This window comes from Symsagittifera roscoffensis, chromosome 3 (assembly GCF_963678635.1).
Source record: "Symsagittifera roscoffensis chromosome 3, txSymRosc1.1, whole genome shotgun sequence".
In the NCBI taxonomy this organism is placed as follows: Eukaryota; Metazoa; Xenacoelomorpha; order Acoela; family Convolutidae; genus Symsagittifera; species Symsagittifera roscoffensis.
The window spans coordinates 22,209,543-22,222,895 of NC_087064.1; the positions used below are offsets into that span (position 1 = coordinate 22,209,543).

Below are 13,353 nucleotides of genomic sequence, written 5' to 3' on the forward strand. Positions count from 1 at the left end.
ACACAAATCCTTTTTAGTGTTTCGGTTGAAACACAAAGTTTCGAAACAATTTTTTTTTATTTTCATTTATGGAATAAATACTTATCATACAACTTCATAGTATGGAAAAAATGCTTTTCACACAATTTCATATTATGGAAAAAATTCTTATTTTGCTATTTTCGTACACTTACTTTTTCCTTATGAAAGAGTATGATAAGCATTTTTTCCATATATGAGAGTTGTATGATAAACATTTTTTGTCAAACCGGGTTATAATGAGAAAATAATATTGTTTGTTTGCTGGCATAATTCAAAAATAGAAAAACCATAAAAATAGATTAAGAAAAAACTATTAAAAACATATAGCTTATGCATGTAAGTCACGATAGCAATAAGATTAACATAACCGCTAAAAAAGCACATAAATTGGAGTCAAGTTTATAACTAAGGACGGAATTTATGTGAAATTATAAAAAATTATATTTTTGGTTGCCCTTGGGCGGAATTCCCGGGTTACATATCCATGTTAAAGTTTTAGTTTTTCTGCCAGTAACTTGAAGGATCCCGCGCAATCCTGAAATTCCTGACCGGGGCCATCCAGGAACCCTGGCAAGAATTCTAAGAAAAAATGCTTTCAAAAACCTGTCCCGAACACCTGCTAAGAAGTCACATTTTTTACAAAAATGTACGTTATTGTTTTAGCTGCCGAAAAGTCATTTTTAGGCTCAAACAAACATTTTTAGAAAAATAATTGCACGCAAAATGCAATTATTTTAGGGTATAAAGTAGTCTAGACTTAATTTTTCACACTGTAGTGCGTGGAGCCATAATAAGTTTATGGTTGTTTTTAAAGAGTAAAAACACTAAAGTTTTCAAGCCATAAAATTTACAGAATCCCAAGATATTTCTAACACCGTTTCTTGATGTAGAAGCTATCTAGCTACATAGCAACAATTTGCGTTTTGTTATCTTAAGTCTATGAAAATGCTGAATTTACTTTCAACGGTGGGCCTACAAAAGCAGTTGTTTCTCTGCAATTTTCTTGCCAGTTAACCTGTGAGTTTTCTTATATGATAACATTCTTTAGTTAATTATGTTTTCGGCAGGCACGTAAACAAGTGCAAATAAAAAATTTCAAACAAAAAAACCATAGAAGTTTAGACTGCTCCAAGACGTCCAGGGTAATCCCTGCATGACTTTGACATGGTTTCCCTCTGGCCATGCCTGGATCCAGGAGTGGCGCCGAGGATAGAATTCTATGGAGAGGTAACCCGGGTTGCTATTATCACTACAAAACATTGAATGTTCCGATTGGCTTTTGACATCAATTTTTAATCCACAGTTTTTTTTCTAAATTTAAGCTCAGTCATCTGAAGAAAAAACTACGCTGAGCATATAATTATTATGTCAGTGTTTTCATAAATCAATTGTTTTCATAGATCATATTATATTTTAATATAACCAGATTAGCATAAGATAAAAATAACAGTTTGCTTATCATTTAATTTGACACTAAATATAAAAATGGCGATGACTTGTGTGTGGCGATGAGATTTGAATTAGAAAAAATTATATATATATATATATATATATTAGTTTTACAACACAAGATTGCAAAGAATTTATTTTTATTTTTATGAGACATTTGAATAAGGTCCGAAAAAAATTCTGTAAATTTCTTATCACATGATTATAAGTACATGATTTATTGTACTTTGAAGTCATGTGCCTCATTATATTTATAAACTTATGCAATTTTGTGCGCTGCATTCTTCTTCTTGGAGTCAAAAATTAAAACTCTAAGATTAAAAAATTAAATGTGAAAATCTTTGTGGTGTTGCTTAAGACCATTTGTTCGCTAAAATCTGGAACCTCAACTTCTAAAATGCCTATTAATATTCACCCTCCGCTTATGCCTGTATCCTTGGAAAACGATTGGACAGCACAACTCAAAGAACCCCCTGCTGCTGAAAAGGAAGTTAGAAAACATGAGGCATCATTGGGACCTGACGGTCATTTGTTCACATCAATCGGTGCTGCTCGACTTGTAGCTTCTGGTGTTGTTAAAGAGGATGAGTTACGGAATATTCTAGAACCGAGTGGGATGAGTGCGTCCTGTTTTCAAAATGAAATTGCTGCCGTTACGAATTTGTTCTTCAGTGAAGATAGGGAAAAATTTTACAAATTCAAGGAGATCAGCCAAAAACCTGCCGATATTTTGTCATTTTGCTCATTTTTGCTCATTTTGGCCAACATTTTCAACGGCTTGGAGAAACACCTGGAAATATGTTTTCAATTTAAAAAGCTGAATAAAGAAACAGTTGAAGAGTTAAAAATGAAAATCAAAGAATTTATGGCCGAAAGAAACATAAATTTTGATGTGAGATTTATGGCCGAAAGAAACATAAATTTTGATGTGAGCACGACTACAGAAAAATTATTATCAAACTCAGCTATAACAGCAAACGACCAAGAACAAACCAGAATAAAACAAATTCTGGGCAAACTGATTGATGCTTGTAGAGAAGATGGCTGCGCCCTGAAGATGCACAATAAATCCGTAAAACTTGATAAGACTCATGCAGCCGCGCCTCTTATTGACAAGATGGGCGAGCTAATTGAAAGCTTTGAAAAACTTCGAAAGCCAGAAACACTCAATTTGATACCAAACAAGGAACAGCTATTGCGGGAAATCGCTACTCGTGAAGCTTGTCCAGAGGGTACATTGAGCCCTGAAAGTCGTCGAAAAATTCGAGGAGAGATTGAGTACTTTTTCAACGAAGTTATTGACTTACTGGCATGCAAAGGCCTTGAAAGTTGTACTTCCGTCTACTCGGCAAGTGTGACAATGCTGAAGCCCTTTGTGTCAATATCAAAAGGGAAGCGCTACGAGATCGACTGGACCTTGTTCACGAAGAGCGGAGTGTTTTTCATTGAAGTTAGTCATGCAAACCAACAATACAGTGTAAGTGAAGCACATGTTTCAAAATATTTTGATATTGTATATGAAATAATAGGTGATATTATGCTGACAATTCCTATAACTCAGTACTGGTCAACCGATTTCAGGACTTCATACAAAAAAAGAATGTCAGGTTGAAACCAAGATATTTTATAATAAACCCAAAGTTATATTTCGGACCACCAAGTGCGTACCCGTATTGAGGTTCAGGAGAAAAAATCTATAATCAGTATATTTCCTATTTTCGTTGATTTTATAATTGGATGAAAATAACTATAATCATTTTTACAATCAAATTGTTTTCAATTTTGGGCAAGACTGATTGTGAAATCTCATTATACACGTTCTATGTATCCTGAAGCTCAGTACGGATAAGAGTTGTATAAGAGTGTATTTTTTTCTAACAAACCCAAAGTCGCAAATTAAAAACGACAGACAGGGAGGGTTGAGTGCTCCAAATGTCGAGAAAAAATGATTTGAAGATTTTGCTGTTTGAAAAAATTTGAAAGGAACACTGGATAAAATGAATGCTAAATCTACCAACTGTTAGCTGAAAATAATTTCGAAGCCGTTTTTATTGAAGCCAAACTTCCCCCTGAAAACAACAAAAACATTGAAAAAATTGCAAAGATGTTTGAGTATGAATAGCAGCAAATGAAAAGACAAAAAAAAAAGAGAAAAATTATTCCAAAAAATGGATTTTTGTTGCCAAAAAAGCTATAAAAATTGCAAAAAAGGAGAAAAATTCCTAAAACAAAATTATTTGCGCCATTAGAAACTTAAAAAAAGCTATCAAACTGCTGAAAAGAAACCGAACATTTCTGCGGGACATAAGCCAACAAAAGTTAGCAGATACGAAAGTCTAAAATATGCGAAAGTTTTGAAAACAACAAAAACGTTGAAAAAATTGCAAAGATGTTTGAGTATGAATACCAGCAAATGAAAAGACAAAAAAAGGGAAAAATTATTCCAAAAAATGGATTTTTGTTGCCAAAAAAGCTATAAAAATTGCAAAAAAGGAGAAAAATTCCTAAAACAAAATTATTTGCGCCATTAGAAACTTTAAAAAAGCCATCAAACTGCTGAAAAGAAACCGAACTTTTCTGCGGGACATAAGCCAACAAAAATTAGCAGATACGAAAGTCTAAAATATGCGAAAATTTTTGGTTTTCCACAAAAATCAAGCATGGGTGTACAGAACACTCAAATTATAAAAAAAAAACCCAAAACAAAATTTATGAACAGCATCAGAAAAATCAAAATATAATCGGAAAAACTGAAATAGTTTTTTAATTCGAGTAAAAACGTCCAAATTTTTGGAAAATTTGATGCTGCAGTAAATAAACCGACAAAAAGCAGACAAACAGACGTCCGGCAAAAATTTTCTGAGGCGCGGACCACTTTTTGTTTATTAATAAAAACAGGTCCTGACCGGATTCATACAATTGAACTTTGTCTTTATAAGCAGGTGCGTTACCTTTTCGCCACATGCGCAAATTGACTACAGACTTTTGAACCAAAGGTAAAATTATTCAAGTGATTCTGTTAAGCTAGTTGTTAACACAAAAAAAATCTATATCCCGGTTTGATAACGCTTGCTAATTGCAAGCCTAATTAAGGAAAATTTCTAAAAACTCCGAAATTTTGAAAACTAGAAAGCTTTGTAAGGTTATTTTGTTGCACAAAATTCTGACAAATCTGTCTATCTAACCAATTCCCAATTCTGAAGTTTGAACTGAGAACGAAATTTGATGTTATGGTAAAAACTGGATATTCTATCTAAATACTATTTTCAATTTCTACGGGCAACAAATTTCATTACACTTGGTGGACCATGCTAAGATATGTTTAAAGTTCATTAACGTTCGCATGCTTTTTTTGAGAGGGTTTTTCTTCAATCTTAAGGTTTAGTTTGACCAAACTGATTTTCCGAATTTTTCCAAAACACCGTAACGACTATTGTGTAAAAATTTTTTGCGCTGTAAGCATATTTTTACCTTTTTAAATGGCTCACGAGATTTTGGAATTAATGTGAAGTATGACCATAAATCTCGCTTTTTTGCGCGCATCTCCTGAAATTTAGCATATTTTGGCTTCAATGGCGCTTCACAAAAAATTTCAGGAATAGTCAGTCCCAAATAGCTGTCTCACAATATTACTGAGGATAGACCCTATAGAAAGTTTTAGCAATTATAATTACCACTCTATGCATGGAAACTCTTTCATACATAAGCTTTTCAGGTAAAGTTTAGTGATGATGCTTAAGCACAAAACAGCTAATAAGAAACCCAAAAAAGCAAATTTTTGTCGGCTTAGAAGATTTTTTCAATTTGAAAATTCATACTTTCTTCTGATTTTGTAAAAAAAAAATTGGAGTAAAATTTTACCCCAATTTTGTTAAAAAGCAGAGCAAATTATTAGTTTCAAATTAAAAAAAAATTTAAACCGAAAAAGTTTTGCTTTTTTGATTCCCTGAAACTTGCCAAAACACTAAATTTCTTCAAGCTTCTTTGAATGGGAACCATATCAATTGATAAAAATGGAACTAAACTCTCTGCTCATTTCACAGGTGAAAGAAAGAACTGAGCTGCGGAAACTGAAGCAGGTGTTCAACACAATTGTACCATTCGCTCTGCAGCTCATTCATTGTCTGATGACTCAACATTTTATGAATATCGAAGAATCTAGCAGGCCAAGGTTTATTAAAGATTTTCGAGACAATTATTTGAAAGTTTTAGTATTTGTCAAAGATATCAGTCAGAAACAGTGGCGTGAGTTTATTTGGGATGAATCACCAGGCACGTACATTGGACATGAAGCTATTGAGAAAATGCCATTCGACACACAGGGAAAGTATGTTATACCCTTCGTACACATAGTTGCCCTTGATAACCCTGGAACTGATTTCCTTGCGGCCAAAGTGAACCGGATTGAAGTAACCCGCAGTGGAAACCATTTTTACGGCCAAATGCATGAGCCACCTATGACGTTAAAAAAATTTTTGGTCACTCAATCGCAGACCACGGCCGATGCAAATAACCAAGAGAGGATGCTAATCAAATCGATGGAAGTCATATTCTCTCTAGCTGCACGTGAATACTATGAAAGTAAGGATAATTGCATATACTATAACAAGGATAACCTGTTATAGAATGTTATGAACAAATTTGAAAAACAACTTTTTCTTTCTCTCAAAATAGTGCCGTGAGAAAACTATAAGAACCCGTAGAAGTGATATATTCTTCAATTGAGGGTGAAGCAACATTACCCAGCCCAGAAAAATAACCAAAAAAATAGCTTGTAGTTCTTAAACAGGGGGACAACAGCGGTTCGCCGTGATGAGCTGTACAGCTCTTGTGTTGGTCCTTTCCCCCGTGGATAAATGGTCGTAATCTTAATTCCAATAATTATTTTTGGAATCTAGGATTTTCTCGAGGGGGGGGGGCGTTTGAACTTGAACACAATATTTGAGATTTAATCCTGAAAAAAAACCACACGATTTAAATAAGAGCCTTAGCTTCATTCACTGACAATTAATCAGCATCACTAAATTTGAACCCAAGGGTGAAGCACTGAAGCGGCACTTTGCAAATACAACGAAAAGAAAGATCTCAACCGCTCACATTCACCTTGTACCACTCAGACTTATGTCCAGAGTTTGCCCTGGTACAAACAGCATTGGATGTGCTTTGACTAAGAGGATATAACCAAGTGCGAAACTTCTCAATTCTCTCAAATATTTTGTCGACAAGTTTTTTAGTTCGACCAATTGATTTTCCGAGCTCGCCAAATCAAATGACGATAACATTCTATTTTGACCGAATTTTCTGCAATTTTTGTCAAAAAAGTGACAACAAACACGCTATGGAAGGTTTTGACCAAAAAAAGTATGTTTTTTATACGCTTTATTGTATGAAGGCGCCTCAAGAAAGATTTAAGGGTGGCTCAACCGAAATCTAATGTTCTCTAAAAACCTTGCAAAAGGTTGACTCTTTGGGCTGACAGGGGCTCGAATCAGTCCATTTCTAAAGAAGTTAAATCAAAAAAGATAAAACAAGACTGCTCATATCAGGGAAATGACTCAATTTTCAAGACAATGTGCTTGCTGACTAACGCTTAAGATGCTGAAGTAACCTAATATCAAATTTCAATTATGTTTTTTTAAATGATAAATTTTAAATTCCTTCGTAAATCGTCCCCCACACCCAATGTAAAGTAAAAAGTGGCATACTCTTCATCGCATCTGTCAAATGAATTAGCATGGGTGCTTTATCTATTTTTGAAATAAATATTCAGTCGGATTTTTCACACATATTAAAGGCGCTAATGAAAAAACTGGAAACCTAGTGAGCTTTGATTATGTTTTTCTCAATTCTGATACTGTAAAAGTTTTATTTCTGATTCTAATACAGTGCTGATTTAAATTATCCGGACAAAACGAACAAAACTTGAATTTTCAAACGCGTTTTTCTCAAATTGGGTTAAAATTAGACAAAAAGTGAAGAGAACAAAAGTTGCTTAGAATTTCACCAGAATTAATTCTCCGAATATCTCAACAAAAAATTTTACCCCAAAAATGGGTCATTTTGGCTTTTTTCAATTAATCAAGAATTACGCGGAAACTACTTTGTTAATTGATAAGAAAATTATACCACAGGAAGCCTCGTACGCAGCTCAACAAAGTTTAAGAAGGGTTAAATCTGCAAAAATTTGCGCATGATTTATTTTTAAACAGATTCTGGTTTTTATTTAGTAAAAATCACATTTATTGACTATCAAGTGAAATTTTTTTCTCTTATACTGGTTTTTGGAGATTTAACCCTCCTTAAACTTTGTTGAGCTGCGTAAGGGGCTTCCTGTGATATAAATTTCTTATCAGTTAACAAAATAGTTTCAGCGTATTTTTTGATTAATTGAAAAAAGCCAAAATGACCCATTTTTTGGGGTAAAGTTTTTGTTGAGAAGTTCGGTGAAAAAATAGCATCATATTAATTCTGGCAAAATTCTAAGCAACTTTTGTTCTCTTCACTTTTTGTCTAATCTTAACCCAATTTGAGAAAAATGCTTTTGAAAATTCAAGTTTAGTTCGTTTCGACCCGATAATTTAAATCAGCACTGTACAACAAGATTAGCTGATTAAATTTTAAATAAGACAAAAAGTGAAACTAGTAAAAAAAATTAAAACAAAACATCAATTTACTTTTCTAATTTACATCTAGTTTTTAATGGAAGGCAATTAAATTAAATGCAAAGCTGCAGCAGTGAGATGCAAAGTTTGCTTAAATAATTTTAAATGTTCAGCATGATGTCAGCTTCTCAAGTTTTGTTTATTTTGGTCTCAAAACATTTTTTTCTCGACGTTAGGACATTTTTTCGGATTCCAATAACGTCTAGAAAAGCTTTAAAACAATTTTAAAGTTAAAGCTTTGAAGATTGATGTAAAACACATCCTTCCCATATCCTTCCCTTCACTATCTGTACCTGTGGAAGGAGTAAAACAAACAAATTTTGATCATTTTAAATATATAAAGCTCAGCACCATACAATTTGACAGCCTATCCGCATCCAGTCTCAAGCGTTAATAACCAATTCTTTTATGATTTAGGTATCAGTCTCACTAAAACAGAGAAAAACTTGATATTATATTAATCAATTATTACTCACTTTATAATAATTCAAATACCTTTTAATCGACTATAGTCGATAATTAACCCATTTATTTTCGATACAATTATAACCGATTATAAAACACTATAATTGATGGCTTATATCTCAATTTCGAATTTATTTTTTTTCTCACAACAAAAATCCATTATAATTGAATAAAATCTCTTTAGTTTGCCAAATTTGTCTTTCGCCTTGCTTCTGAAATGCTTATATTTATTTTTGATGTTTTATGCGGATATTGGTTTAAATGAAAAAAGGCAAAATCAAATCATATTTAAAACATTTTTATAATTTTCATTTCTTCATGATCAGAGTAATTCCATGAGGCATATTTTAAATTTTTCAAACCTTCGAAAAATCAACCCATTGCTTTAGTTTCATGATTTTTTTTGGAAACTCATTATTAGAAACTGAAGGATCTCTTTAAAATTTCTGTTTGGTGGTGAAACTTTGTAATCAGATGATCTCTTTTTCGAGATTTTGATATCGATCGAAAATTAATAACCCACAGGGTATAAACAAAAAATACTTTCGGTGTGACAAGATTTTGACTATAAGGAGATTATTATCGACTATAACTGATTTAAAGAGTTTTTGTATATCTTCATAATATTCTTCTTAATCTTCTGGAATACGTAATGATTATAATCGAGTAGAAATCCTCTAACATCCTCTATCAATTGTAATTGTCCAAAAAATCTGAATAAAAAACCGTTATAATCGATTTTTTAGGTACGCGTAAGAAAAAGATAATGTGGCGATTTTCCCTCTCCTCTTATTAGAAAAAAGAAAGGCTTCAAAACCTAGTGATTTAAAAAAAACTGAGATTTAAACGGTACTTATACTTGAGTGCAGGTACCGTTTGAATTCCCAGTTTTTTTAAATCACTAGGTTTTAAAACGTTTCTTTTTTCTCACACATACACATACACATTTACACAAAGACTCATAAACATTTTTGCTACCTTAATTTTGGCCGTCTGATGCTGTAAAGGAAAAAACTGTTCTACTTTTTGAAGGTAAAATTTTTCCACATATTAGAGTGACCTAATATATCTAATGGGAAGAGAGGGAAAATCGCCACATTTTGACTGACATAGCTTGTAGTGTCTAATTTGTTGAGGTTAAAAACAATTGCAATCGCAAACATTTTGGTTTTCTTGAACAACTTTATTGTAGGTTTCTCCAATTGTTTTGCTTCTCTAAGAAAAGATGATAGCATTTTACGGCCAAGACTAAGTTGTGAATTTTATTGTAATTTTTCAGGCCTAGTTTGATAGTTTTTCAGTTGTAACACGGTGAGAAATGGAAAAAGCAACAACCCGATAATTGCGCTGCGGTGACAGTTCCTGAGAACCAAGAGTGACAACCTATTTCAAATGTTGCATATTTTTGAGATTGCAGTTAGTTTCGAATTCTATTTAAAAAAATATAAATCAGTTTTTCAGGGAAAATTGCTAAAACCATGCCAATTTCACTTGTACTAGGGGTTCAAACCTCCTAGACATATTTGAAGTAACATCAAAGTTTCCATTGACTAATTAGAGGAGAATTTTTAGCAGTTTGATCAGTTTGTCCGCTGTAAGACAGAAAATTTTTTCAAATAAATCAGGAATTCTACAATTTCGTGCATTAGGCTTGTTTGGCACGGTTTATTCTAAAAGCTTGCATGTGTGTGCATCCGTTCGAAATATTTTGCTTTTAGCTGATAGTGCAAAGTGAGTGACCATTTTTTCTGCTACAAAAAATTCAAGCATCTTCCCTGGTTCGCCTTATTTTAGGCTGAAAAAAACTCAATTTTTCAATTTATTTTCAAAAGCTGATGGGACTGAAATGAAATAAAATTTTGGACCCAAAAGGTGACGCACAGTCAAATTTGAGATTGAACTCGAGTCACTGTGAATTTCAAAGAGATGTAAGACTGTTTCAAAATTAATTTATGTTAATCAAATTTTTCAATGGTTATAAAGGGATTTCAACAGTTTTATACGACAGGAAGACAAAAAAGTTCGTATGTGAATCTTTTCTAGAGAATGATTAATTATGAAGCAAAGTTAAAACGTTAAAATCGATAAGAATTGAAACAAGACTGCTCGTATCAGGGCGTAGCCCTGAATGTTCCGACTGCTTTTAAGGTTATATGGAGCCGTAAAAACATTAAAAAAATAAATGAAATAAAATATAATGAAACTTTTTTTCTTCTGAAATTTGAAATTTTTTTTGAAAATCATCCCCACACACGCCGTATAAAGTACAAAAGGATAGATTTCGCTCCTTGTAACAAATCAATTATGGCAATTGAGCTTCTTTCAACCAATTTGGAACGATTTTGAGACGGATTAACTCTCCGCTTGCGCGTTAATTGTCCCAAATTGGCCAAAATTGCAATCTTTAAAACCCCATAACTTTACGAAAAAGGATCACAGGTAAAATATCTTTTCAAATTTGAGCTCAGGACAACAATAGTTTTCGAACAATATAAAAAAATTCCGTCAAAAATGGTTAGTTAAAAAGTCGAAATTTGTCTGAAGAAAAAAAACCCACCCCGAGCACAAATATTCCGTTACTTTCGTATCGAAAGTCGGAACAATAAATGAATCTTCGCAGCATACTAAAACAAGCAAAGGCTCAAAAAAAGAACAATTCAGATTTGTAGCCTTAAAATTTTTTAAAGTTTGTGTTATTGTTCCGACTTTCGTTACGAAATTAACGGAATAGTTGTGCTCGGAGTGGTTTTTTTTCTTCAGAATCGTTGTGCTCGGAGTGGTTTTTTTCTTCGGAATAGTTGTGCTCATATAATCCGCCCTAGAAATAGTTCTAATTTGGTTGAAGGAGAATTTTTGTAGGTTACTAGGAGCAAAACCTATCACTGTGTACTTTATATGGCTTGTGGGGGATGTTTTTTACAAAAAGACTCAATTTTTAAATTTTGTTTTAGTTTATTAAGGTTAATATAACGTTATTATAGGGAGAAGCCCCGAGTATTCCGCCTGCCTCTTGATTCATATCGAATAGTTTTTGGGAAAAGAATTAATTGAAAAACTATACATTTGGGATATTATCATCAATCAAGTATGAAAATTTGAGCTGTACGAAATTAATAAGACCGATTAGATAACCTCAATTAAAGTTGGAACGATTAAGTTATGCGCGATAATTCGCCACGCTTAAATAATTCGCGTTATGCTCTGAGCATTTTGAATAATCTCTTCAAAGTGCACGTAAATTAGTTCAGAGCCTAGCCAAATTGCCAATTTTCAAACCCCCGGAACATTGCAAAAAATGGTTGGAGGTTAAATATCTTTTCAAATTTGATTTCAAGGAGTCGATATTGTCAATGGGGATAAAAAATTTTGTTGAAAACTTAAAAACTTTTATTTTGATTGCCGAAAACTGACTGATTAAAAAACAACACCAAGCATAAATATTCCGTTTTCTTCGAAAGTCGGAACAATAAAAAACAGTTTGATGAATTAAAAGGCAAACTCACTGAATTTAGGTAGCCTTAGCAAACAGCAACAGGAAATAGTGAAAGATGTCTCGAACCCACTCAAGTTCATTCTGGGGGAACCAGGCACTGGCAAGTCGCATGTTTGCATGGCCCTGGCTAAGAAATACACAGAAGAACTCATGTACGATAAGATTTTCTACCTAATTCCCAGAGACAAAGAAGCCTTCAAAAAATTCGTGCAACAATCATTTCGGGAGCAGTTCGAAATTGATTTGGAGTTGGAAAATCCTCCCGTTACGCGTAAGTCTTAGCTCATAAGAAATGGATGAAAAACTGTTTCAAATTTCTATCCTTTTTGTTTTTCGAAAAACAAGTTAGCATCATAAAAGTATTTTTGTCAAATCTTTTGTTCGTCTCTTATATGCGTTAAGCACAACAGTATAGCGTTATGACACAACCCGAGTTGAAACTTTTGCATGAAAATTTTCCATAAAAAGGGGCTGATTGATCGAACCGATACCTTAAGTGTCCTATAACTATGTACAATATCTGTCCTACCAATCATAAGAGTTCTGGTTTGTTTTGGTCTATTTAAACAAACATTGAGGAAATGAAAAGGCCGAATTTCCTAAAAATGGGGATCATTCAGCCTTTTCGCTAAAAAAAGAGCTTATTTTGCCAATTTTGCTAAAAATTGGGCTCATTCAGCTACATTTGCTAGAACCTGGGCTCATTCAGCCCTTTTTGCTAAAACTTGGGCTTAACCGAGTCCAATTTTTAACAACAGCTTAATGAACTCAAAAACAGCATCAAAAAATGGGCAGAGCTTGCTAAAATTTGGTCTCATTTAGTTCTTTTTTCTAAAACTCGGGCAAGTAAATACCTTTTGTGAAAAAAGAGACCAAAATAGGAATCAAGTTCGACCCGGGATTTTGAAGAATAGAGTCTGTTAGTTTAACATGCGACAATTCGTCAAACAGGCGACAATTTGTATCAGACGACAATTTGTAACAGGCAGCAAATCGTAACAGGTGACAATTCGTAACAGCAGATTAGGCGGAGACCACCGTTTCACGCTCCGTATTTTTCTCTTTCCTGATGTAGGCGCAGCGGAGCGGAGCGAAGCAAGCGTATCGTACTTGCCAATTCCTTGTTTCGAATTGTCGCCTGTTACGAATTGTCGTCTAGTGAAAATTTTCGCCTGCTAAAAATTGTTGCTTTAATCTGTTATTTCGCACGTCTACAGTTTGAGTTTTATTTTTTCAGCAAATTAAATTTTCATGCCAGATTGA

The 13,353-nt window shown here is 33.4% G+C and overlaps 1 protein-coding gene across 1 annotated transcript in view; it reads left to right on the plus strand.

Moving 5' to 3' along the window:
* Window positions 1-1,836: 1,836 nt before the first annotated feature.
* The window catches only part of LOC134841488 (uncharacterized), a 42,355-nt gene continuing 30,838 nt past the window's right edge, over window positions 1,837-13,353 (plus strand). The window contains exons 1-3 of the mRNA XM_063857511.1: window positions 1,837-2,947; window positions 5,514-6,051; window positions 12,110-12,361. Coding sequence (XP_063713581.1) covers window positions 1,868-2,947; window positions 5,514-6,051; window positions 12,110-12,361 — 1,870 coding nt within the window. The 5' untranslated portion in view covers window positions 1,837-1,867. The remainder of the gene's footprint in view (window positions 2,948-5,513; window positions 6,052-12,109; window positions 12,362-13,353) is intronic.